The following is a 26,809-nucleotide window of genomic DNA, read 5'->3' on the forward strand; positions in this document are numbered from 1 at the left end:
TTCAATAAAGATTTTATAATAAAACATACAATTGAAGTCGGAAGTTTACGTACACCATCTGTGGGGATGTTTTTCATCGGCAGGGACTGGGAAACTGGTCAGAATTGAAGGAATGATGGATGGCGCTAAATACAGGGAAATTCTTGAGGAAAACCTGTTTCAGTCTTCCAGAGATTTGAGACTGGGACGGAGGTTCTGGGGATGTGGGGATGTTTTTCAGCTGCAGGGACTGGCTGACTAGTCAGGATCGAGGGAAAGATGAACAGAGCCAAGTAGAGAGATCCTTGATGAAAACCTGCTCCAGAGCACTCAGTACCTCAGACTGGGGCAAAGGTTCACCTTCCAACAGGACAACAACCCTAAGCACACAGCCAAGACAATGCAGGACTGGCTTCAGGACAAGTCTCTGAATGTCCTTGAGTAGCCAGCTAGAGCCCGGACTTTAACCCGATTGAACATCTCTGGAGAGAACTGAAAATAGCTGTGCAGAGACGCTCCCCATCCAACCTGACAAAGCTTGAGGGGATCTGCAGAGAAGAATGGGAGAAACTCCCCAAATACAGGTGTGCCAAGCTTGTAGCGTCATACCCAAGAAGACTACAGGCTGTAATCGCTGCCAAAGGGGCTTCAACCAAGTACTGAGTAAATGGTCTGAATACTTAAGTAAATGTGGTGTTTTTTATTTTTTTAAACATTTGCAAAAATGTCTAAAAATGTGTTTTTGCTTTCCTAATGTACTGTATGTGTTTGTGTTCTGGACATGATGTAGCCTACCAATGTTAGACCAAGCCGGCTATGGAGAACTCCACTATGCTGCTGACATGACCCTCCAAAAGTCAAAGGGGAAGTGGTGAATGATATTTCAGCAAATGTATGCCTCATTACTTTAGTTGGAAAAGATACTGACACACATCTCCCAGCAACTCTGGGAAGATGTCCAAGGCTGACACCTAGGGAGGCTAAATATTTTCCCTGTCTCGCAGCATCATCTGTCCACATTCACACCAACAGAGACCTCAAGAGCAGCAACCAGCTGTTCAGTTGCATGAAACCAATCAGGGTGAGAGGGTCTGTTGTTGAAAACAGAGCCGCCCCACGGGTGAATAAACGCCCGTGTTTGCTCTGCCACCAGGTTCCGAGAGCCCCAGATTAAAGGGCACAGTCTCACAGCATGACTCCTTTCAGAGTCCAATCTGGATTCCTGCTTGGATTAGTTTGAGTTGTTTAGCTCTGCAACATTATGCTGTATGATGAAAAATTACACACAGAGGTGTCTATCATATCACATCTGAAAACAGCTCTTTCAACATGGCTATCGCATACATTGTTTTAATGGTTGTTCTTTTGGCCCAAATGTGTGAGTCAGTCTCCGGTCTACCCCTGACCTGAGGCCTACATTTCTGTAGGAAAGTTCCCACCCAGTTCTTCGGGTCATTGTAATGACATTATAAACGTTTATCACAGTGATCTCCCTGGTGAGTGGAGTCATGAAAAGCCGCTCTCCTGACTGGCTTGAACCAGTGTGAACCAAGTGGACTTGACGTTTGGTTATGGGAGCACAGCCAGGGGCGAGAGGTGAGCTATTGAGAGAGCTACTTAAATTGAATTCAGGGTGTTAAGGGGTAACAGAAGAAAGCCGGGCAAGGCTATTTTTATGAGGCCAGTATCACACGCACAGCGGCTAAGAGAAAAGGGGATTACTGTACAGCCTGTGAAGTGGTTCTGATATTGGGAATAACATAGTTCCTCGCCAGAGTAGGATAGCATTTGGCTGAAGCCAGAGTAAGATTTAATTGCCTGGGTTCTCTGCCACCAAGAAAACACTGGAATGTTGTAAGTGAGGGTGTGTTATAGGACTCTGATCTGGAAACCATCATGGAAATCAAAGGGCAAGACATTAAGGACATTACACAGACACAATAACACATTCACACCTTTGAACACATCCAGTCAATTACTTTATTAGTGCCAAAAGTTCATCTTGCGTAACTTGTGTGAAGTTCAGCTCAGGCTTATGCCAAAAACAAGTGTGACTGGAACACATGATTTTACAGAACAGTGCATGCTTCAGATAAGCCACGGTTATGTGTGTATTCAATGCTGGTATTCAAATAAAAAAAGAGAGCAGAATGAAGGATAAACACTGTCAGTCTCACTGGTTCACACATGACAACCTCCAGTAGAACTGAAAACATTACCAACAGTCAGAGTTGCCACATATTGTAAAAACAAAGTACAACACACTAAAATTAGAGTCATCTTCTCAAGAGCTTTTAATCATACATAGAAATGTCATTCAACAGTACCATTCATTTAGAATGTTATATCAGTATATTTAGTGTAAAGAGCATTACGTTTTTGTCTGATGAGGAATATCCATAGGGATGACAAAATCTTTTATAACCACACCAGAGATAGAGCTGTGGAAGAGAGAGAAAGAGACGCAAGAGTACATGACTACATATATTGGAACACCTCAGACTACATTTGAATACCTCAAAAGCCAACATTTATCTGTGGTTTATGTACCACTGTCCATCCTTTTGTTTTTTTGTGTTTTTTACGAGCAGTGTGGCAAGCAGTGTCTTTCAGAATCAAAAAGTCAACATATCTTTGCGCTAGCTCCCTCCCATCATCAATGCCCTATATCTGGGTTACTCCTAAAGCTGAGATTTCTTTTACAATACAGCTTACTGACTTAAGCAATTCTTACTGGGATGCAATTGATTAAGTTGTTTTTGAACAAGGGGGTGGGGTTACATTACTGCTGTTGGAATGTGGTATTGCAGACATGGAAGGGATCCAACACATCCAGCCCACAAACACCATGACAAGACATTGTTACCATACGTGTTGGTTGTTAGCGCCACAATAATTCCAATCGTCAACAGTTCCAAGCAAAAAACAAACATGTACAAGACAAGGTGAACAGATATCAGCCTACAAATCCCAGAAGCGCAGTTAAAGTCAGTAAATTCCTTAGAACGCCCCATGTTGCTTCAGGTCTTCTGCCGGCTCATAGAAACTTGCTCTGTAGGGTTTCAACTCCCTGGTTGTCGAAGTAGTGTAGCATGGCATAGCACGTTAAGGCTGGGAGGGGGGATGCGCTGCATGCTGCGACATAGCTGCAGGAGAGGACATGGACTGGACCATTGGCTGGGCTGGCGGGGGGAGCGGGTGCAGAGGCTGCGCCCCTGAGTGCGTGTTGGGGGAGGGCGGCGGTGTGGGACGTTTGAATTTATCTGGGCTGGTGCTTCTTCTCGGGGAGGGCCTCTGTTTTGAAGAAAAGAGGGAAGACAGAGGGCGATAAGAAACACTCAGTCACATCAATTCTCATCAACAACAAAAAAGACCCCTTCTCAAAAAGCCTCCATTTTAAATCGAACACCTTCAAATACCTTTCCGTAAACAGTTCCCCTTCTTACGTGAGCATTGGCGAGTCATAAACAAATATTGCTGGTGCCAAAGCGCTGGCGAATACACCCTAGCTTTGATGAGTATCTGGGTGGCTGGCCTGATGCACCTCAACACCACCACTTACTACTGATGAGCTCTAGGATCTCTAATGACGGCTGCCACCCAGAAACCAACACACTTCAGAGGCACATGCTGACAAAAAAAGTAATGCTCATCTCTGGAGCACTCAATGTTACCATGGAAACACAAAAAGAGTGCTTGTGTCACTTTTGCAAAGGGCTAACGCAAGTCACTGAAAAGAAGCAGAGTGTTCAGCTCAAAGTCATCTCTGAGCTAAGAACTGTTACAACCCTGAAGGTGCACCTAGTACCTGATGAAAGGAGGGTAAACTCCTATGACTTCTCCCAGCAGCCAGTCAGTCACAGGAAAACAATGTTACTTAACCAGTCTCCATAACCACAGGGAATGGCTTCACTGTACAGAGACACTAGGCTCCCACATTTCCATCCTCAGTTTTTATGCAAGTCCTACCATATATATATATATATATATTTTTTAATCGCGGCAGCTGTGATGGAAACAGGAATTTCGGTACAATTTTATAAATGCCGACAGAATTGGTTTGTTTGACATGGTGGGATCTTTTTGTGACTGTAAAATGAATTATGCGAGAAATGGCGTTAAATGGCGTTAAATGCCGTTATGCTCAAATATTGATATAACAACCATCATATCAAAGTAAACTTGGGAGTCACACGATGATATATGTTGTGTGGTCCTCCCACTACAACTCGGAAAACCATACAGTTTATTAGGCTACAGATGAAATAAATTAAATTAACAGGGCGGTGAAAGTGCACAGTGATCTTGATGCTCCATTCCAATAAATATTGAGGGTCGTATTCTGGTGACACGATGATCGATCATTGACTGTTTGACAAATATACATTTTCTCGCTGTTATCCATAATAATCTCATCATGTAGACTAGCCAACCCCCGCTGTATATGAGAGCTGTTGGCTAGAGCGCACCTGCTAAAACCAGAGGGAGCACATTTTATATTTAAACGCAACAGTTTTTGGACAAAACTATGGGTAGAGTTGAAAATGCAATGGAAACATATTGAACTTTAGATTTTTATTCTGTACATGAAAACATAAGCGAAAAAGTAAATTGTGTGTGCACTACATCATCACACACTGATTTGTATCCGCAACAAATGCATTTGGTGGAAACACCACTGGTGGGAAAATGTGCATATTTTCTTAATGCAGATTCTTGAATATTTGTATGAAAATCTGGTTGCCAATTGGATGGAAACCGAGCCGATGTTGACACGGAGCCGGAGGCATCTGCAGAAGACAGTCACTGATGTAATTCTACTCAGTACTCAGACTCCTACTCAGAACTTGGGTATATTTTTGTGTCCATTTGCAATTAATAGGCTAATCCATATTCCCGTAGGCTGCTCCTAGGTCCTTTTGCGCAGCAATGGAATGAATGATGGGACAGAGTGACCTGAACAGCGGTAACAGGAAAGTGAATTAACTAAAGCCTGTGGTAATGAGTGGTTGAACGGGAGACACAGGTCACAGGGAGCTGTGTCAGATTGGGCTGATCCCTGACGCCACCACAGTCATTACCACCCTGATGGCACTGGGAGAGGACATTCTGAGTTGATAACAGGCACTGGGAGGACAATTAAACACAGGCAGGGAGGTCCCACAAGATTGTGCCAAATGGTGTGAGAACTGAAATAAAAGCTTTTAAATTAAGAGCATTCTTCAATTCCACAAGCAATGAATTTAGCAGTATTGATTGTTATTATGTTTGAGCATAAGAACACACACAGCATTAGCCATGGTAAAATGCATAGAATTGCAGGAAATTAGCTTTAAAAATGTCAACATTCTCTTAGCTCATGGCAGAATGTGTAGAATCGCATTAAATTAACTTTAAATGCAAACAATTTGCTACTCCGCCATCGAGAAATTCAGCTGCGCAGACCTCACCCATTACCATGCCCACCACCTATGCCCCTTTTTGATACAGAAAATAACCCTGCACACCATACAAATCTGCTGGCTCAGACTGACTCCTGGCCCGTTTATTGAAAAGACCTCATTTGATAGAACATTCATATAGTCCAGGGATCACCAACTACATTCAGCAGGGGACCATTTTTTTTCTTGAGCGCATGTTCGGGGGTCCAGAACATAATTACAAATAATCCCAAACAGATATAATATTTGACTAAAACAATTATTTCAAACCTTGCTATATGATCACGCGTGGGAATATAACTTTCCCAGTGTTTTTACAGTCTTATGTCCAACAATTTATTTATTCCTCAGAAAACATGGGGGGGCGGGGGGGGGGAAACAACAACGCACACAAGTAAAAACTACCATACGTGGAATACCATCAAGGCTAGTCATGTAAGATGACGGACACAGGAGCTTTATACTGTACCAAACAAATTAAGATGTGACCCAGATTAGATACTCATTAGATACACACCATAAAGATTAATGGCCCACTTACACCAGCCCTTCTCCATGGTATTGGTAGGAGATCCATTCTTCACTATTGCTACATCTCAGCAAGGATCAATGTACACGACAACACTCCCATGATATCTAGATCCGGGACATTTTGTGTTAGTACCATCTGAGAATGTTGTCTGCGCCATTTTAGAGAATAACTGGCATTCATCCATCTACACATCAACCCCATTATTTTTCATGGTGCAGCTTATATAGCTTAGTCTTGCTAGTTCGGATGCCCATTGGTGGTGTGATAGGAGTAAAGCAGACTCACCGCTACGCCGTGGGAGGATCCTCCGTGGATGTGCAGGGCTGGGGCGTTGAAGTGGGAGATGGCGGCTCTGGACAGAGTGGCCGGGGGAGTGAACCCAACTGTGTGACTACCGTATGACAGACCTGGAAGAAGACAAAGTCATTTAGTTTGTAATGTATTTTATGTCTCTGAATTCCATGTACAGTTGCAGCCAAATATATTGGCACCCTTGCACTTCTGTTGAATAATTCCCTATTTCTTAAAAAATAACTTAAAATAAAAAAATGTTTGGTCCCCTCACCTTGTTATTTGATTTTCAACATTGCAGAACCACATGTATTTTTGTAAACCTAAGTTTACATTCTTTATTTAGACAAATAGCATGGACAAAATGATTGACACCCCGGAGCTTGTACTTGGTTTAACAGCCTTTGGGCCAAGATAACTGCAGACACTCAATGAGCTTGTTGCACCTTTTCACTGCCAATTTTGCCCACTTTTCAGCAGCAAACTTCTCTAATTCTTCAATTATTAAGGGGTGCACTACAACTTCTGTTTTCAGCTATTGCCATAGGTTATGGATGTGATTCAGATCTGGACTCGTCGCTGGTCACTCCAGAACCTCTTATTGAAACATTCCTTTTTGATGTGTGTTTGGGTTGTCTTGTTCTAAGACAGACAACCTTCAATGGAAACTCCGTTTTTGGACACTAGGTTAAACATCAGACTCAACATTACACTCCAAAACACTAATCTGCTGATTTAATGGATGTCTTCCACACGTTCAAGGCTCCCAGTACCAGAGGCAGCAAATCAAGGCCACAGCATTATCGAACCTCCCCCATGTTTAATTGTAGGGAGGGTGTTCTTTTCATTGAACACTTAATTTGGTTATCAGTAAACACAGCGCTGATCTGTATTGCCAAAGAGCTCTAATTTTGTTTCATTAGTCCACAGAACATTTTCCGCAGGATTTAGGCTTGTTAAGGTGGGTTTTTGAAAAGTTAAAATCAGGCTTTCTTGTGTCTCCTTCAGCAGCGGGGTCTTCTTAGGTTTACCAATGACCGGCCTCCCGAGTGGTGCAGTGGTCTAAGGCACACTTATCAAGAGAACATCCCTGGTCATCTACTGCCTCTGATCTGGAGGACTCACTAAACACAAATGCCTTGCTTGTAAATGATGTCTGAGTGTTGGAGTGTGCCCCTGGTTATCCGTAAATAAATAAAAACAAGAAAATGGTGCCATTTGGTTTGTTTAATATAAGGAATTTGAAATGATTTATATTTTTACTTTTGATACTAAAGTATATTTAAAACCAAATACTTTTAGACATACTCAAGTAGTATTTTACTGGGTGACTTTCACTTGAGTAATTTTCTATTAACGTATCTTTCTTTTTTTACTGAAGTATGACAATTGGGTACTTTTTCCACCACTGCAATTGAGTGCAGGAAATGCAGAAATTATAAAAGAGCTGAAATTTGTTTTGGTTGAAGTTGAATGGAACAGTATAAAACAATCAGATTGGAGAAAGACTCATTGAAAACACTTAGAATGTATGTGTTGCCATCCTAGGATCACTCACTACTCATAAAGCAAATGTAGAACTTTTATTATTCAAAAACTAAAAATACTGTCAAATACAGTCATATTGTCAATTTTTAAAATGTATTATTTTAATTTAATTTTTTTAAATGCCTTGATATAATAAACTCAGCAAAAAAAATAAGCGTCCCTTCTTCAGGACCCTGTCTTTTAAGGATAATTCGTAAAAATCCAAATAACTTCACAGATCTTCATTGTAAAGGGTTTAAACACTGTTTCCCATGCTTGTTCAATGAACCATAAACAATTAATGAACATGCACCTGTGGAACGGTCGTTAAGACACTAACAGCTTACAGCCGGTAGGCAATTAAGGTCCCAGTTATGAAAACTTAGGACACTAAAGAGGCCTTTCTAATGACTGAAAAACACCAAAAGAAAGATGCCCAGGGTCCCTGCTCATCTGCGTGAACGTGCCTTAGGCATGCTGCAAGGAGGCATGAGGACTGCAGATGTGGCCAGGGAAATAAATTGCAATGTCCGTACTGTGAGACGCTTAAGACAGCGCTACATGGAGACAGGACGGATAGTTGATCGTCCTCGCAGTGGCAGACCACGTGTAACAACACCTGCACAGGATCGGTACATCCGAACTTCACACCTGCAGGACAGGTACAGGATGGCAACAACAACTGCCTAAATAACACCAGGAATGCACAATCTCTCCATCAGTGCTCAGACCATCTGCAATAGGCTGAGAGAGGCAGGACTGAGGGCTTGTAGGCCTGTTGTAAGGCAGGTCCTCACCAGACATCACCGGCAACAACATCGCCTATGGGCACAAACCCACTGTTGCTTGACCAGACAGGACTGGCAAAAAGTGCTCTTCCCTGACGAGTTGCGGTTTTGTCTCACCAGGGGTGATGGTCGGATTTGCGCTTATCGTCGAAGGAATGAGCGTTACACCGAGGCCTGTACTCTGGAGCGGGATCCATTTGGAGGTGGAGGGTCCGTCATGGTCTGGGGCGGTGTGTCACAGCAACATCGGACTGAGCTTGTTTTCATTGCAGGTAATCACAACGCTGTGCGTTACAGGGAAGACATCCTCCCTCATGTGGTACCCTTCCTGCAGGCTCATCTTGACATGACCCTCCAGCATGACAATGCCACCAAGCCATACTGCTCGTTCTGTGGGTGATTTCCTGCAAGACAGGAATGTCAGTGTTCTGCCATGGCCAGCGAAGAGCCCGGATCTCAATCTCATTGAGCACGTTTGGGACCTGTTGGATCGGAGGGTGAGGGCTAGGGCAATTCCCCCCAGAAATGTCTGGGAATTTGCAGGTGCCTTGGTGGAAGAGTGGGGTAACATCTCACAGCAATAACTGACAAATCTGGTGCAGTCCACAAGGAGTAGATGCACTGCAGTATTTTATGCAGCTGGTGCCCACACCAGATACTGACTCTTTACTTTTGACCCCCCCTTTGTTCAGGGACACATTATTCCATTTCTGTTAGTCTGTGGAACTTGTTCAGTTTATGTCTCAGTTGTTGAATCTTATGTTCATACAAATATTTACACACGTTAAGGTTGCTGAACATAAATGCAGTTGCCAGTGAGAGGATGTTTCTTTTTTTGCTGAGTTTATTTTGGCCATATCGCCCAGCCCTACCAATTGGATACCATGAAATTGTGGAGGAAAAAGGGGTAAAAAAAATTAATAAAAAAGTAAATAAATCAATTAAGGTTTACCAATGACCAAATTAAGCATTCAAAGAAAAGAAGACCCTCTCTACAATCAAACATGGAGGTTCGATAATGCTCTTAGGTTGATTTGTTGCAATACATCATGAAATCAGAAGATTATCAAGGTGTTTTGGAGTGCAATGTTCAACCCAGTGTCAGAAAACTGTGTCTGTTGAAGGTTGTGGGTCTTCCAACATGACAACAACCCCAAGCATACATCAAAAGCACCCTGAAATGGTTCAAGAAGAAACACTGGACTGTTATGGAGTGTTGATTGAAATGTATTGATTGAAATGACCATGCTGTAACATGGTCAGCATGTTTCAACCAACCTTTATGATGTTTCCCAGTCATGTAGAGATGACTGGGAAACAAAGGTGCCAATATATTTGCCTGCAACTGTGGCATGTACTTGGTATGAATGTGAGTAAAGTAAGTTTAAGGATCTCTACGTGACTGAGAAACACCATAAAGGCTGGTTGATCTTATATTCAGTAGTTCTTCTCGACTGTATGTAATGAAACCTAAGATGACCTGGGGTACTAATGTAAGAAATAACACGTAAAAAAACAAAAAACTGCATAGTTTCCTAGGAACGCGAAGCGAGGCGGCCATCTCTGTCGGCGCCGGAAGTAGAGAACTAGTAGAGAACTAGAAGCACAAGCATTTCGCTACACTCGCATTAACATCTGCTAACCATGTGTATGTGACAAATAAAATTTGATTTGATTTGATTTGATTTGGTTGAAACATGCTGACCATGTTACAGCATGGTCATTTCAATCAATACATTACACGGGCATTTGGGGCTGCTGCACTCACTAGGTCTCCACAACTGGCATTATACTTACACTTCTAATTGGGTGCACGCCACAGCGATCATCCAGCCAGCTACTTTGGGTCATTAGCCTCAGAAGCCTAACACAGTGTAGCTTGGTAACCTGGCCTGCTTAGCGTTTCTAGGGCCATGTCTAGCAGAGCTATCAGCCCCCGCTAACACTCGCTCATTATGTCTCCAGCTGTCTGACACTGCAGACTGTCAGAGATAAACAGACAAATTACCATGATGGAGTCTTATCTAACCCTATTACCCTATTTTTGGTCATTCCAGGGAGCATCCTTACGCTTACTTCTCTGGAGCAGCTTTAATGTAAAATGTTGCTATTTGGAGAATGGGAGATAGACAACTGGATATTGGCGGTGGTTTGTCTCAAGAGTGTTGTAACGTAGGCCTAATTGGGTGATTCAAGGTGAGAGACTAATCCTCAGGGGCGGCTGCAGTTATTGCTTGAGATCAATGTAACCTTTCAGTCAGTTAATATCATGAAGTACCAAAATGTCATTACTGAAAAATAATGGAAAAAAAATCTCTAATAAGGTGTTTTGAAGACCGACCAGTCCTTGCAGCCTACTGGAACTTGAGCTCCATGGTCTTAAAGGCCCAGGGCAGTCAAATACTTGATTTCCTGTGTTTTACATATAGTTCCACACTATGAGGTTGGAATAATAGTGTGAAATGCCTTTCTAGTTTAAGTTTGAAAACACCATCTGAAATCAGCTTGTTTTGGTGGGGTGGCGTTATGGCTTTCCATGGTGACGTCACCAGGTGGTAAATTAGTTAGAACAATAAGAGTTCCAAACCTCTGCCAATAACAGCTAATTTTCCATTTCCCCCTCCACACTCAGACCCTCCTAGACAGTGCTAGCAAAATTATTGTTTGAGAAATAGCCCTCTGCTAAGAAACTATTTTTGTATCTTTTTGACCATTTAATTGAACACAAAGGTACTTAATTGTTACCCAGAAATGATTTTGATACTGACATAAAAATGGTTGCATTGGACCTTTAATTATACCCCTGAAAACAATTTCCTGGACAAAAAAAAAAAAAACTAATCTGATCTGTTAACATGAATCATGGTTTTAAGGAGGTGCCTTGCATACTGAGCCTGGGTGTTGCAGCTGCTCTCTTTCTGCATAACAGGATATGCTAAGAAGAAAACTCAAAAGTAACTTGCTGCAGGCAAAGGACGTCACCCAAACAAACTCATTTCTCCCTCAATTGGTATTAACTTTAGAAGCTGTCAAACTTGACATGATGTCTGACATTTTCAGAAGGAAAAATGTGGTTAGGGATTGGGGATAGGGATATAAATAAGATTAAATTGAACTAATTTAAGAATAGAGTTATTGTTTTGATATACCTGTTAACCCAATGTTCAAAACAAGTAGCAACCAAGACAGGACTTGTACCAAGGTGACCTTAAATTCACCCAATTATCAATAAGGATATATCAAACTGGAACAGAGAGTTCCTGATACACCGTTAGATAAAATATGACTTAATGAGTAAACTAATACACCTATTCATATCACACAATATTATACAACAACTCTGTCAGAGTCAATGGTGCTCTTTATGGATGTGGCACTTTCTCTTCCTTCAACCAGTGACATAATAGATATTCATAAAACAGGGTGTAATTATGAGGTGTTGGATGTGGGCCAAGGTATTCCTGTACTGTACGTACCAGGTGATATGGGTCGGCTGGAGCTGGGGGAAGGAGTGTATGGGATGGGACTGGATACCGTCCGTGCTCGCAAGCCTTGAGCTGACATCTCATTGAAGTACCTGAGGGAGGAAAATAGCAGTTTAGACAATCATTTTATGTCTCCAAATATCACTCCCAATCCCTTGAGCAATGATTCGCTGTCTGAAACGGAAAGTACTAGCATTGGAGTATCAAGTGTGACATTGAGGAAGTGAGAATGTGGGGTTGCTTATTTGACTTTTGGCTATGCATGGCTGACCGCAGAATAGAACTTAAACATAGGTTGGAGATGGTGAAGTTGGAATAGAGTGTTTAATGGGTTGTTGTTTCATGTCTACCTCTCGTCATCCATCTCCAGACTGGACTCGCTCTCAGACAGCTGTCTACACAGGGCCTCGCGGCGCTCCATCTCTCTCTGCAGCTTCCTCTGCAGACGGATGTTCTCCTCACGCATGTGCCGCTCCTCCTCAATGTACTGGGCCCGCTTCTCTGTGTCTGGGAGGGGACAGACAAATAAAGTTTCATTAAAAACCAAATGCATCATCATTACACAGAAATGAGTCATTTCACAACAATGTATTGTTCTGAGAGAGCAAAGACGCAAAATATTTTAGACAATATTATAATTAATGTGCTTACCAAAAGTACTTTTCTATAATGCACCACTTCAATAGTTGTTTTCCTTAGCCTTTCATTGGTGTTTTTTTACGTGCTTTTTATTGCTATAGTATAGCAGCTATGGCACCCAAATACACTGTGTTCGTCATGTTTCAAAGTAACACTAGCCCCATAGGTGAAATAGGTCACTTATGGTCTCTAATGACAAAAAGGGTTATGAGGTAACAAAGCCCATGATTTCATCAGCTTCTTAGTATTATTTTTTGCCACAGCCCTTGTCCAAGAAGGCTTTAGACCAAACAAAAGATTGGTCTGACGACTCCCTCTAGTGGCTGCAGCAATCACCACAAAACATCAACTGTGTGTATAGCGCTGTCCGCGTTACTGAAGCTGCAACATAATTACAGCCAATTCTGACTGAATAGTTATGTTAAAGAATGACCTAATTTGTTTAGGAAAAACATTCCCTACTCCCTCAACCCTTGCTCTCTTTATGTGACACATGTATGCATCACATGCACGTGACCAATAGGGCCTGACCTAAAGCATATCATTATCACAAATAAATTGGTTATAGCAAACTCTGAACACGTGACAACAAAATGGATGCAGAGGACATGAAAAATAACTTGAAACAGGGGAATGTTTAATGGTTGCGCAGGAGGTAAAGGAGAAGTCTGATGTGTGGAATAAATTTGACTACTTATCGAAAATACAGATCAAGAAAAAGGTATGGCGCAAGCTTTGCATGCATATTATGTGTGCTGTTAGATTACAAAGAAAAATATGTTTGGAACAATGTAAACAACACATTATAAGCGTACCAGAGTCTGTTGTAACATTTGTTTAGTTTTTTTGCAAATCCTTTATTACAGTAAAGACTAAAAACAGTCGCATTCATTCGTGAATGCAATTTTCTAAATGAAACAGTTTAGGCCTATTTATTGTTAACGTTAATTATTCAATGGTCGCTTTGTTATTTTAAAACTAAAATGCTTGATTGCATTTGACATCATGAATGACGTGTATTCTGTGTGATGACATGAACAAATAAATTATTGATTGATACAGTAACCTATATAAGTATTGAAATACAGGCCTAAGTAAGTTTTAAGACCAAAGAGGATGCGCTCTTAGGCATACAGCTGGTGGGTTCACAAGGCTGCTATACTTAGCCTACTAATGATGATGACATTACTTTTTATTATGATAATAATAATAATAATGACAATAACAAGGAGATCACAGAAAGATGGTTATTATTATTATTATTATAAATATAATTTGACAATTTGGAATACTGTAAAGACTGAATAAATTATAAATAATACCATGGTCTAAAAAATAAGTGTAAAGCCTTTATTACAGCATAGCAAAGATTAAAAACAGCTGAATTTGTGAAATTGTTGCGTGAGGCTTGGTGCTCACGGAATCAGTAGGCTATTGAGTGTTTAATCAGGCAACAGAAGCAGGATCTGTCTCATTTCTGTAGATACACAGGACCAGTTAAGTTTGGACACCTACTCATTACAGGGATTTTCTTAATTTTTTTGCTATTTTCTACACTGTAGAATAATAGTGAAGACAAACTATGAAATCATGTGGGAATCAAAAAAGTGTTAAACAAATCAAAATATATATTTAGCTTTGAGATTCTTCAAAGTAGCCACCCTTTTGCTTGATGACAGCTTTGCACACTCTTGGCATTTTCTCACCCAGCTTCATAAACCACCTTGAATGAATTTCAATTAACAGGTGTGCCTTGTTAAAAGTTCATTTGTGGAATTTCTTTCCTTCTTAATGTGTTTGAGCCAATCAGTTGTGTTGTGACAAGGCAGAGGTGGTATACAGAAGATAGCCCTATGATAGCCCTATTTGGTAAAAGACCAAGTTCATATTATGGCAAGAACAGCTCAAATAAGCAAAGAGAAATGACAGTCCATCATTAATTTAAGACATGAAGGTCAGTCAATAGGTAAAATTTCAGGAACTTTGAAAGTTTCTTCAAGTGCAGTCGCAAAAACCATCAATCACCATGATGAAACTGGCTCTCATGAGGACCGCCAGAGGAAAGGAAGACCCAGATGTACCTCTGCTGAAATTCGGCTTGTCACCAAAAGCACTCACAAACTTCTACAGATGCACAATCGAGAGCATCCTGGCGGGCTGTATCACCGCCTGGTACGGCAACTGCTCCGCCCTCAACCGTAAGGCTCTCCAGAGGGTAGTGTCTGCACAACGCATCACCGGGGGCAAACTACCTGCCCTCCAGGACACCTACACCACCTGATGTCACAGGAAGGCCATAAAGATCATCAAGGACATCAACCACCTGAGCCACTGCCTGTTCACCCCGCTATCATCCAGAAGGCGAGGTCAGTACAGGTGCATCAAAGCTGGGACCGAGAGACTGAAAAACAGCTTCTATCTCAAGGCCATCAGACTGTTAAACAGCCACCACTAACATTGAGTGGCTGCTGCCAACACACTGACACTGACTCAACTCCAGCCACTTTAATAATGGGAATTGATGGGAAATGATGTAAATATATCACTAGCCACTTTAAACAATGCTACCTTATATAATGTTACTTACCCTACATTATTCATCTCATATGCATACGTATATACTGTACTCTATATCATCGACTGTATCCTTATGTAATACATGTATCACTAGCCACTTTAACTATGCCACTTTGTTTACATACTCATCTCATATGTATATACTGTACTCGATACCATCTACTGTATCTTGACTATGCTGCTCTGTACCATCACTCATTCATATATCCTTATGTACATATTCTTTATCCCCTTACACTGTGTACAAGACAGTAGTTTTGGAATTGTTAGTTAGATTACTTGTTGGTTATTACTGCATTGTCGGAACTAGAAGCACAAGCATTTCGCTACACTCGCATTAACATCTGCTAACCATGTGTATGTGACAAATAAAAATTGATTTGCTGCAGAGGATAAGTTAAACTGCACCTCAGAAGCAGCCCAAATAAATGCTTCAGAGTTCAAGTAACAGACATCTCAACACCAACTGTTCCGAGGAGACTGCTTGAATCAGGCTTTCAAGGTCGAATTGCTGCAAAGATACCACTACTAAAGGGCATCAATAAGAAGAGGAGACTTGCTTGGGCCAAGAAACATGAGCAATGGCATTAATCTGTCCTTTGGTCTGATGAGTCCAAATTTTAGATTTTTGTTCCAACTGCCGTGTTTTTGTGAGAGTGTGCAAAGATGTCATCAAGGCAAAGGGTACCTACTTTGAATAATCTAAAATATATTTAGATTTGTTTAACACTATTTTGGTTACTACATGATTCCATATGTGTTATTTCATAGTTTTGATGTCTTCACTATTATTCAACAATGTAGAAAATAGTAAAAAATTAAGAAAAACCCTTGAATGAGTAGGTGTGTCTGTTGACTGGTACTGTAAACTGTTGACTGGTACTGTATATGGTACTGTATATGGATGATTTATAAAGCCTGGCACATTTAACAGTTGATTATAGACCTAATTAAGTTGGGATTTCGTCTCTCCTCACTTTTCTTAGACAATCAAGGCAAGGGCTGTTTTCTCGTCTCCTAACTATGCTGCTGCCGCATTGTTCTCAACACCAATATGCTGGTTACTTTGGTTATTATGCACACAGCAACATGGTCTAGGAAAAGGCGCCAATTCAACAGCGTTTCAGAATCGCAGACAGCGACCACTACCCAATGTGGGAGAAAGCGCATTTTTATAAAATTATATTATTTTTTATTTGTGTGGCACCATTGTTCTTACATAATATAACCACCACATACAATTTCTGCAGCACACTTCTTAAGACTGATGGACTGTGCCATCCATACGGCCTCCACGATGGATCAGTCCACTCCGACAGGCGCGAAAACAGACAGGTGTCTTGTATACAATTATTATTTATTTGACTGATACTGCTCGACTAAAGAAATCTCGGTCAACAAACAGCCTATCAACCAAACAATTGACCAGTCGACTAAATGGGGTCAGCCCTAGTGTGTCCACATCTGTTTGAGTGGTAGAACTAATCGTTCCCAAATTGAATTAAATGAAAGTGTATGGACCTTTCAAACACATGATAGACATGTATCTGTAAAAAGAGGAGTACTCTACGGTGACCTACCACTGGTGTTCTAAGATCACGTGAAACAATCAGTGAACAAAATGAAAATAACTGACTGTAGATCTTCTTGAGCACCAAAGCTTTTACGAATTTTTATGATTTCTACAAAACTAGGTCACGTCATGATGAGTTCACCGTTAACCATCGGCCTTTGACACTCACGCTGCAGCTCGGTGGTACGGAGGCTCTTCTTCAGTCTCTCCACCTCGTCCTTCAGGAAGCGGATATGCCGCATCATGTTCTCCGGAGAGTCGATCTCCATGGAAACATCCCTGGGAGAGGGAGGAGCAGACACAGGCTGGTCCAACTTCTCCTGGAGGATTCTGTCAAAGTGAACAGATCCGCCAGTAAGGGAAGATGGAGAGAACCATTCGATATATTATTACTACTTTCCTAATAAAAGATCATCACTGAAGAGCATACAACAGTAATATGAAGGTTAATTTTGTTTACTTTCAACCATTCACTGAATCCAGCACCGAGGTTTCTCTAGATGTGCACATACTACTCTACTCCTAAAGAATATACGGTTACATAATAAAATCGTACCTTTTCTCTGCCTCCAATTTGTCCATGCGCTTCCACAGTCTATTGACAAGAGCTTCTTGTTCTTGCTCTAATGTGTTTTCGAGGTCAATCTTCTCGCGCCTTAGCTGGAAAGAAAGGGAACACAGAAAAGAGATTCAGTTTCAGAACATCTTGCACAAAGAAATGCACACCCACACACAAAAAACATATACATCCCCAGCACGGTAATGGCACTTTCTCTTAAGTGGCAGTGCTGACGTGATGTTTAAAGTTTGTCCTCATAGAATAGACTCAGCTGCACCAAGACGATGTCATTGCGCATGGCGTCATTCACAGGAGGCTGGTGAGGGGAGGACGGCTCAGACAAACGGCTGGAATGAGGTGACTGGAATGGTATCAAAACCATGGAAACTATTGTGTTTTGATGCCTTTAAAACCATTCCATTCATTCATTCATTCATTTCCAAACACTATGAGCACGTACTCCCCAATTAAAGTGCCACCAGCTGCCTGTGGTGTCATTATAGTGTCACTATACCTGCTCCAAGGTGAGCTGCTTTGATATTGTGTCGTTCTCCATTTTCTTGATCTTCTTCATCAGTTTGTTGACCTGGAACTCCTGCTCCTGTTCCAAGTGCTGTTCCAACTCAGCCTTCTCATGTTGTAACTGTGGGAGGAAAAGGGGAGGAGAAATCAATGCAAGTAATTGCAACCACTGAAAAGATTGGCATTAGAGCACTGTGGCTACATGTTGATTGGTCCGTGTTATAGAGATGGTAAAGGGTTGGTACTGCTTGTCTCTGATTGTGATCTGGTGAAGAATGTCTTGTGAAATGGCAATGGTACAGCTAGATATAGCCCAAAGCAGCCAAAGTAACCACCTTTGGCAGTCTACCAATAAAAAGGGTGTGGCTCATAACTAGTTAAAAATAAGACGATTGTGTGATGGATTATGTAGATATATTTTTTATTAGGGCCAATTCGCAAATATCTAACGAATACCGACCAATCATCAGGTCAAAATAAAACAAACAAATTAATAAAACAGGGGGTTGAGCTATTTTAGTTGAATGCTAGACGCCATTTGACAGCCTAACCTTAGCCTATTACTACAGTACAGTGGACCCTAACTTCAGAAGAACAAAAGACCAATTACTGAAAAAAAAAAAGAGAATTGGGCTGCCTGTTTAAACACAGCCATAGAGGCCTGTATTTGAAGGTGGATACAGGACTTCTGGTGCTCTTTCATGCCGTCCCTAGGAGGGGTGCGTCACTTGAGTGGGTTGAGTCACTGACGTGATCTTCCTGTCTGGGTTGGCGCTAGTGGTCGACCGATTATTTGGAATGGCCGATTAATTAGGGCCAATTTCAAGTTTTCATAACAATCGGAAATCGGTATTTTTGGGCGCTGATTTTGCCATTTTTTTTTTTTACACCTTTATTTAATCTTTATTTAACTAGGCAAGTCAGTTAAGAACATTCTTATTTTCAATGACGGCCTAGGAACGAGGCAGAACGGCAGATTTTTACCTTGTCAGCTCGGGGGATCCAATCCAATCTCACAGTTAACTAAACGCTCTAACCACCTGCCTCACGAGGAGCCCGCCTGTTATGCGAATGCAGTAAGCCAAGGTAAGTTGCTAGCTAGCATTAAACTTATCTTATAAAAAGCAATCAACGACTATCGTTGCACCAATGTGTACTTAACCATAAACATCAATGCCTTTCTTAAAATCAATACACAAGTATATATTTTTTAAACCTGCATATTTAGCTAAAACAAATCCAGGTTAGCAGGCAATATTAACCACGTGAAATTGTGTCACTTCTCTTGCGTTCATTGCACGCAGAGTCAGGGTATATGCAACAGTTTGGGCCACCTGGCTCTTTGCAAACTAATTTGCCAGAATGTTACGTAATTATGACATAACATTGAAGGTTGTGCAATGTAACAGGAATATTTAGACTCATGGATGCCACCCGTTAGATAAAATACGGAACGGAATAAACGTTTTGTTTTCGAGGTGATAGTTTCCGGATTTGACCTAAGGCTCATATTTCTGTGTGTTTATTATAGTTAAGTCTATGATTTGATATTTGATAGAGCAGTCTGACTGAGGGGTGGTAGGCAGCAGCAGGCTCGTAATAGTCAAAGGTATATGGTTTAGAGAGAAATAGTCGACGCGTTATAATTCCTGTAATAACTTGCGGCTGAACTTGAAAGGGGTTCCTTTGTTATTTTACCGTTCATGTCTTCCATAGAGAATGTCCTGATCTACTTTAAATAAGGTCTGTGTTTCGTGCAGGCTTAAACCGCCTCAGCGTTTTGATACCCGTGTAAATCTCACTAGGATAAGGTAACGTTTGTCAAAATATTTTCATAAATCCACTCTACAATTTTTTTTTATCTTCGCTTATATTTAGCCAATATTGATCAGTTACCTTGTCCTATAAATATCTACACAGTTATAAAATTGGCAAGGTGGTGTAAGCCTACACGAAACACAGACCTTATTTTAAGTGAATCTAAAAATATCCTATGGAATAAATGAATGAAGGAACTGCTTTTCAGATTTTGCTAGGTGTCATGGGAATTATGACTCGCACTTTGGTAGTCAATTCTTACCATGTCCATTATTAAAATAGGATTTCCTGCATATAGAAATGAGTTTTTGTTTTCAACATTCATCACAGGTAACTTAAACTATTTTTATTCAAACAGTTGAGAGTATTTGTCTCCTAAGCATACTCTTCAGTATCATTGTCACTTCAGAGCTGTGTGTGTTTTACAGATGGCAGAGAAAAGCAGAGCACCAGTGTGGGACTATTACATAGAATTGGCACCAGGGAAAGCAAGGTGTCTTATTTGTGATAAAGATGTAAGCATGGGGTCAGAAACGGCTAAATCAAAAAATACCACCAACCTGTGGAATCACCTTAAGAACACCCCTCCAAAAGCCCATATGTATTATATTAAGTTAAAATAAAAGTGTTCATTGTTCATTCAGTATTGTTGCAATTGTCATTATTACAAAAATGTGTATATATATATATATATATATACACACACACACACATAAAAAAATAAAAATAAATTGGCCGATTGATCGGTATCGCCTATTTTTTGCCCTCCAATAATCGGTATCGGCGTTGAAAAATCATAATCGGTCGACCTCTAGTTGGCGCCCCCCCTTGGGTTGTGCCGTGGCGGAGATCTTTTTGGGCTATATCTTCGGCCTTGTCTCAGGATGGTAAGTTGGTGGTTGAAGATATCCCTCTAGTGGTGTGGGGGCTGTGCGTTGGCAAAGTGGGTGGGGTTATATCCTTCCTGTTTGGCCCTGTCTGGGGGTATCATCGGATGGGGCCAGTGTCTCCTGACCCCTCCTGTCTCAGCCTCCAGTATTTATGCTGCAGTAGTTTGTGTCGGGGGGCTAGGGTCAGTTTGTTATATCTGGAGTACTTCTCCTGTCTTATCCGGTGTCCTGTGTGAATTTAAGTATGCTCTCTCTAATTTTCTCTCTCTCGGAGGACCTGGGCCCTAGGACCATGCCTCAGGACTACCTGGCATGATGACTCCTTTCTGTCCCCAGTCCACTTGGCCGTGCTGCTGCTCCAGTTTCAACTGTTCTGCCTGCGGCTATGGAATCCTGACCTGTTCACCGGACGTGCTACCTGTCCCAGACCTGCTGTTTTCAACTCTCTAGAGACAGCAGTAGTGGTAGAAATACTCTTAATGATTGGCTATGAAAAGCCAACTGACATTTACTTCTGAGGTGCCGACTTGCTGCACCCTCGACAACTACTGTGATTATTATTATTTGACCCTGCTGGTCATTTATGAACATTTGAACATCTTGGCCATGTTGTTATAATCTCCACCCGGCACAGCCAGAAGAGGACTGGCCACCCCTCATAGCCTGGTTCATCTCTAGGTTTCTTCCTAGGTTTTGGCCTTTCTATGGAGTTTTTCCTAGCCACCGTGCTTCTACACCTACACCTTGCTTGCTGTTTGGGGTTTTAGGCTGGGTTTCTGTACAGCACTTTGAGATATCAGCTGATGTACGAAGGGCTATATAAATACATTTGATTTTGATTTCTAGGGCAGTGGCTCTCAAACCTCTCAATGGGGACCCCCAGACGTTTCACAATTTTGTTGTAGCCCTGAACTAGCTCACCTGATTCACCTAGTCATGGGCTTGATAATTAGTTGGCAAGTTGAATCAGGTGTGCTAGCTCTGGAAGAGTTCAAATAAACAGAATGTGTCCCAGAGGAGACGTCTGAGAACCAATGATGTAGGGGTTATGCTAGGGGGTGGGCAAACTGAGGCCGCATACAGCCCGCCAAGCCGATTAATTGTGGCCCGCACGGGACTTCAAAAATCCACTGTGGGTGACACTTTAAAGTGTAAAATGAGATACAAAGTACAGTACCAGTCAAAAGTTGACACACCCACTCACACCCGCTGAACGTTTCTTCAAGTGCAGTCGCTAAAACCGTCATGTGCTATGATGAAACTGGCTCTCATGAGGACCGCCACAGGAAAGGAAGACCCATAGTTACCTCTGCTGCAGAGGATCAGTTCATTAGTTAACTGCACCTTAGATTGCTGCCCAAATAAAAAGTAACAGACAGATCTCAACATCAACTGTTCAGAGGAGACTGCGTGAATCAGGCATTCATGGTTGAATTGCTGCAAAGAAACCACCACTAAAAGGACACCAATAAGAAGAGACTTGCTTGGGCGAAGAAACACGAGCAATGGACATTAGACCGGTGGAAATCTGTCCTTTGGCAGACCAAAGTCTAAATTGGAGATTTTTGGTTCCAACGGCCGTGTCTTTTTGAGACAAAGAGTAGGTGAATAGATGATCTCTGTACATGTGGTTCCAGCGGTGAAGCATGGAGGTGGTGGTGTTATGGTATGGGGGTGCTTTGCTGGTGACATTGTCTGTGATTTATTTAGAATTCAAGGCACACTTAACCGGCATGGCTACCACAGCACTCTGCAGCGAAACACACCCTATCTAGTTTGCGCTTGGTGGGACTATCATTTGTTTTTCAACTGGACAATGACCCAACACTCATCCAGGCTGTGTAAGGGCTATTTGACCAAGAAGGAGAGTGATGGAGTGCTGCATCAGATGACCTGGCCTCCACAATCACCTGACCAAAACCCAATTGAGATGGTTTCGGATGAGCTGGACCACAGAGTGAAGGAAAAGCAGCCAACAAGTGCTCAGCATGTGGGAAATACTTCAAGCATTCCTCATGGAGCTGGTTGAGAGAATGCCAAGAGTGTGCAAAACTGTCACCAAGGCAAAGGGTAGCTTTGAAGAATCTCAAATATATTTTGAATTGTTTAACACCTTTTGGTTACTACATGATTCCATATGTGCTATTTCATAGTTGATGTCTGCACTATTATTTTTTATGTAACCCGGTAAGTTGACTGAGAACACATTCTCATTTACAGCAACGACCTGGGGAATAGTTACAGGGGAGAGGAGGGGGAGATGAATGAGCCAATTGTAAACTGGGGAGGATTAGGTGACCATGATGGTATGAGGGCCAGATTGGGAACTTTGCCAGGATACCAGGGTTAACGATAAGTACCATGAGCTCTTTAGTGACCACAGAGTCAGGACACCCGTTTAACTTCCATTCCGAAAGACGGCACCCTACACAGGGCAATGTCCCATATCACTGTCCTGGGGAATTGGGATATTTTTTTTTTAGACCAGTGGAAAGGGTGCCTCCTACTGTCCCTCCAACACAACTTACAGCAGCATCTGATCTCCCATCCAGGGACCAACCCTGCTTAGCGTCAGAAACAAGCCAGCGGTGGGATGCAGAGTGGTATGCTGCTAGCCAATTATGCTATACAATGTAGAAAAACCCTTGAATGAGTAGGTGTGTCCAAACTTTTGACTGGTACTGTATGTACAAATTATAATTGACCTATCTATTTTCAAATAACTACCCTCTCTCTGGCCCGCAAATAGATTGACTATCAAATTGGTCAAAGAAAAATCGGCGTGGCCCTCCGTTGAATTTCGAAATCCCTGTGTCCCTCTTCCCAAAATGATTGCCCACTCCTGGTATAGAGGCAGCCCTGTCCTTATAGTAGTAGTAGTACCCTATACCACTGAAAATACTAATACTATGAACCACTATTTACTGTTGAAGCCTGGGGTGTGTTAGAACAGGGTTGCTAGTTCAAATCCACATTAGCATTGCTGTTCTAGCCTGGTGCAGGCCACTGACATGAAATTCATGGAGAAAAGTATGTTAGACTAGTCCATGTTTTATGACGACACTTGGTGAGGGGAACATGTGCTAAGGAGCGTCCGTCGACACTAAAGTATAGGAATGGAAGTGGGCCTGTTTTATGTTATGAAACAGGCCAGATAACAAGAGCCTCTAGACTGTCTGACCTTTAACCTGGGTTTGGTAAAACACACGAGTGGTCCAGTGAGATTCATGCTTCTTTGTACATCAAACCATTAGTCAGTACAACAAAGGTCAATAGCTCATTTTAGTAATGGAGCCGAGGCAAAATATGGGTCAGTTGCAAAAGAGACCAAATAGCCTAAACCAGGAATAGGAGTAGTCAGTCAAGTCATTTAGAGTAGTGATGAGGTCAGTTAATAAAATAACTTGAGTCAAGAACCAATGCTGTTGGTTCTTGACTCAAACACACAACCTTAGGTTGACATTGCGACAAATACTTGGCATAAGTTAAATGCCCCAGGGTCAGTTATTTTCCAGATGTCACTCACTTGCATGAGTTTTCTTGACAGTTCATTCGTGAGAAATTCCTCCTCTTTCTCATAGTTAACAGCGAGGGTCTCCTTCTCTTTCTGCAGGGCCTGGATCTTCTTGAACAGAGTGTTGCTGATGAATTCCTCCTCTTGCTCAGCCCTGGCTTGCTGCAGTCACAGAGGACAAAATGTACCAAAAATATCAGTGCAGCATTCACAACAAAATGGCTCACCGAATACATGTCATAAATGTGTTATGGGATGCTTAACATTTTTTGCACTGGGTAACAATGGCAACATATGAAGTGATTTGTTTTTGCCAATCGAATGTCAGCTTCTACCACACTGCTCAGCTCACAGCTGTATTCCGCTAAAATATGGGATTCATAAAGCTGATGGCTTTCTAATTGGCGCAGTAGTATCTTAACAAAAACAAGGAATAGCACTGTGCAAATTTGCTGCATTAAATGTCTGTCAGCTAGAGAGGAAGCCGTTAGTCCACCCCCCATATCAATGACTCAAGAAGTAGCCTATTGCACTAACTGAATGAGTGACTGACGTTGAGGAACTACCTATAAAACATGTTGTACTGTCAACTGTCATGGCGAGGAAAGCAGAGACAGAAACAGGGGTGGTGGAGGCACATAACAGTGGAACGAGGAGAGAGGAAATCAAATCCATGTCAGTCTACTGATGCTTAAACAGGCATACTAGGTGTTGTTGGACTAGCTAGGTTATGATTTATTATAAATTCAACGTTTGTGCCAAGGGGTATATGTAACGTTAAGCACAAAAATAAATAACGATGAGAACCCAAAGCCTCATAATAGCGGACTAGTTGGCTAGTTTAGATGACACAGCTAACATTCTAACGTAAGTTAGATACAAACGTCAACTTCTTTGTCACCATTTGTCAAATGGATTGGTGTTTGCAAATTAACAACAGGACATTGGCTAGCAAGCTAATAAACTACGTTAGTTATCACCAAAACAAAACGGGTTACCAAGCTAACCAACTAGCTATGCTAGCTCACTAAACTAGCTAAGTTATCTAGCTAGCCTCTTAACAAGCATAACTACGTTGCCTTTATTTCGCTACCAGGTAGGTAGCTAGCTAACGTTAGTTGGCTAACCAGGTTGCAATTTCGTATGTTTAACGTGCGTGTATAACGTTAGGCGATTTTTTTATGTAGCTAGCTAGGCTAACCAACAAAAACCACCAGTTACTCACAATGGTGACGCTAGCTTTACGCAGGTCCCGATTCTCCCCCTGTAGTGCCTTACACTTGAGTTTGAACGTCTCCAGCTCAATTTTAAGAACTTTGTTCTCCTGTTGTAGTGAGGCTAATCGGTTAGTTAACTCCTCTAATCGAAACTGTGAAATGACTACCCCCGGCTTGGTCAAATTTGAGGCGGATGATGACATCGGTGTAGCCGAGCTACTCCCTGCTCCGTCCGTGTCGCTCTCGCTTGCACTGTCCGCCATGGCTATGTGTGGAGGAGAGGAGACTGCAGTTGCAGTGTTTGTGGGGCAGCAGCAGGGTCTTCACTAATTGCCACAGTCACAAAGTAATCATTATGGCTAAAGTCCGCCTATTTCTACAATGTATATTCTTAAAGTCATATTTTAAACGTAAACTTAACCCTAACCACACTGCTAGCCTTATGCCTTAACCTAACCTCAAATTAAGACCAAAAAGCAAGATGCTGTTTCCATGTTTGACTTTGTGGCTGTGATTTCTAGTGACAACCCGGCAGCAGCCTATGAAAATTCGGTGTGACGTGACCTTGCTCTGTTTCAACCACACGCGTGTTAAAATAGCGCCACCTTGTGGAGATAGCTCTGTCAAGTGGTGTCCTATTTTGTGCCAATGTTTATCGATGCCATATGAAACAGAAAATAACATATAGAAAGTAAAAGAGTAGTATATTACAATTAAGTGGACAACATTACTGAGGAAGTTTTTTGGCTTCTGAGTGGTGTAGCGGTCTAAGGCACTGCATCTCTGTGCTAGCGGCATCACTACAGTCCCTGGTTCAATTCCAGGCTGCATCACAAATGGCTGTGATTGGGAGTTCCATAGGGCGGCGCACAATTGGCCCAGCGTCATTAGGGTTTGGCTGGGGTAGGCCATCATTGTAAATAAGAATTTGTTCTTAACTGACTTGCCTAGTTAAATATAAATAAAAGGAGGGCAAAGCTGTTAATCTTTTGCTTTATCCAACAGTAGTCTAATGGACATTTGCAGTGCATGAACAATATAATTTTGTGTAGAAAATAGTAAAAATGTATGAAAAACCCTTGAATGAGTAGGTGTGTCCAAACCTTTGACTGGTACTGTATGTCTGTGACCAAATTTGAAATCAACTCCTCGTCTTGATTCTCCACAAGTGTGCACTGCGACACTTGATCACATGGATTTATCAATGGGGGAAACTCCCTCCAGCTAATGCTTACACCAATTCCTTTAAATCCATGACAGGGAATGTGCATCTGACACTTCTGGAAAAGGGTGGAGAATCAGGAAGCAGTCCAGGTGTCCCTATTGACACTTCTTGATGGCTTCTTGGGTTTTGTAGATCTGAAAAGACTGTAGAACTGAGAACACACCCCAACATGCCAAGGTATGACAGTTTATGTCAAAGATGTGTTCATCTCTGGCTTAGCTACTGATTTTGT

General features: G+C 41.8%; 1 protein-coding gene across 1 annotated transcript; it reads right to left on the reverse strand.

The window, feature by feature from the left end:
* Positions 1-1,935: 1,935 nt before the first annotated feature.
* LOC139381627 (coiled-coil domain-containing protein 6-like) lies at positions 1,936-25,864 on the reverse strand. Its single transcript, XM_071125292.1, has 9 exons — positions 25,361-25,864; positions 24,148-24,297; positions 17,906-18,034; positions 17,389-17,492; positions 17,002-17,162; positions 12,394-12,550; positions 12,035-12,135; positions 6,238-6,359; positions 1,936-3,273 (listed from the first exon to the last, which is right to left on the reverse strand). Exons 1-9 carry the CDS (start codon positions 25,613-25,615, stop codon positions 3,085-3,087), a joined length of 1,368 nt encoding a protein of 455 aa, XP_070981393.1. The 5' UTR covers positions 25,616-25,864; the 3' UTR covers positions 1,936-3,084.
* Between the last annotated feature and the right edge of the window lie 945 nt (positions 25,865-26,809).

The sequence above is a fragment of the Oncorhynchus clarkii genome, chromosome 23, assembly GCF_045791955.1.
Source record: "Oncorhynchus clarkii lewisi isolate Uvic-CL-2024 chromosome 23, UVic_Ocla_1.0, whole genome shotgun sequence".
Lineage (NCBI taxonomy): Eukaryota > Metazoa > Chordata > Actinopteri > Salmoniformes > Salmonidae > Oncorhynchus > Oncorhynchus clarkii.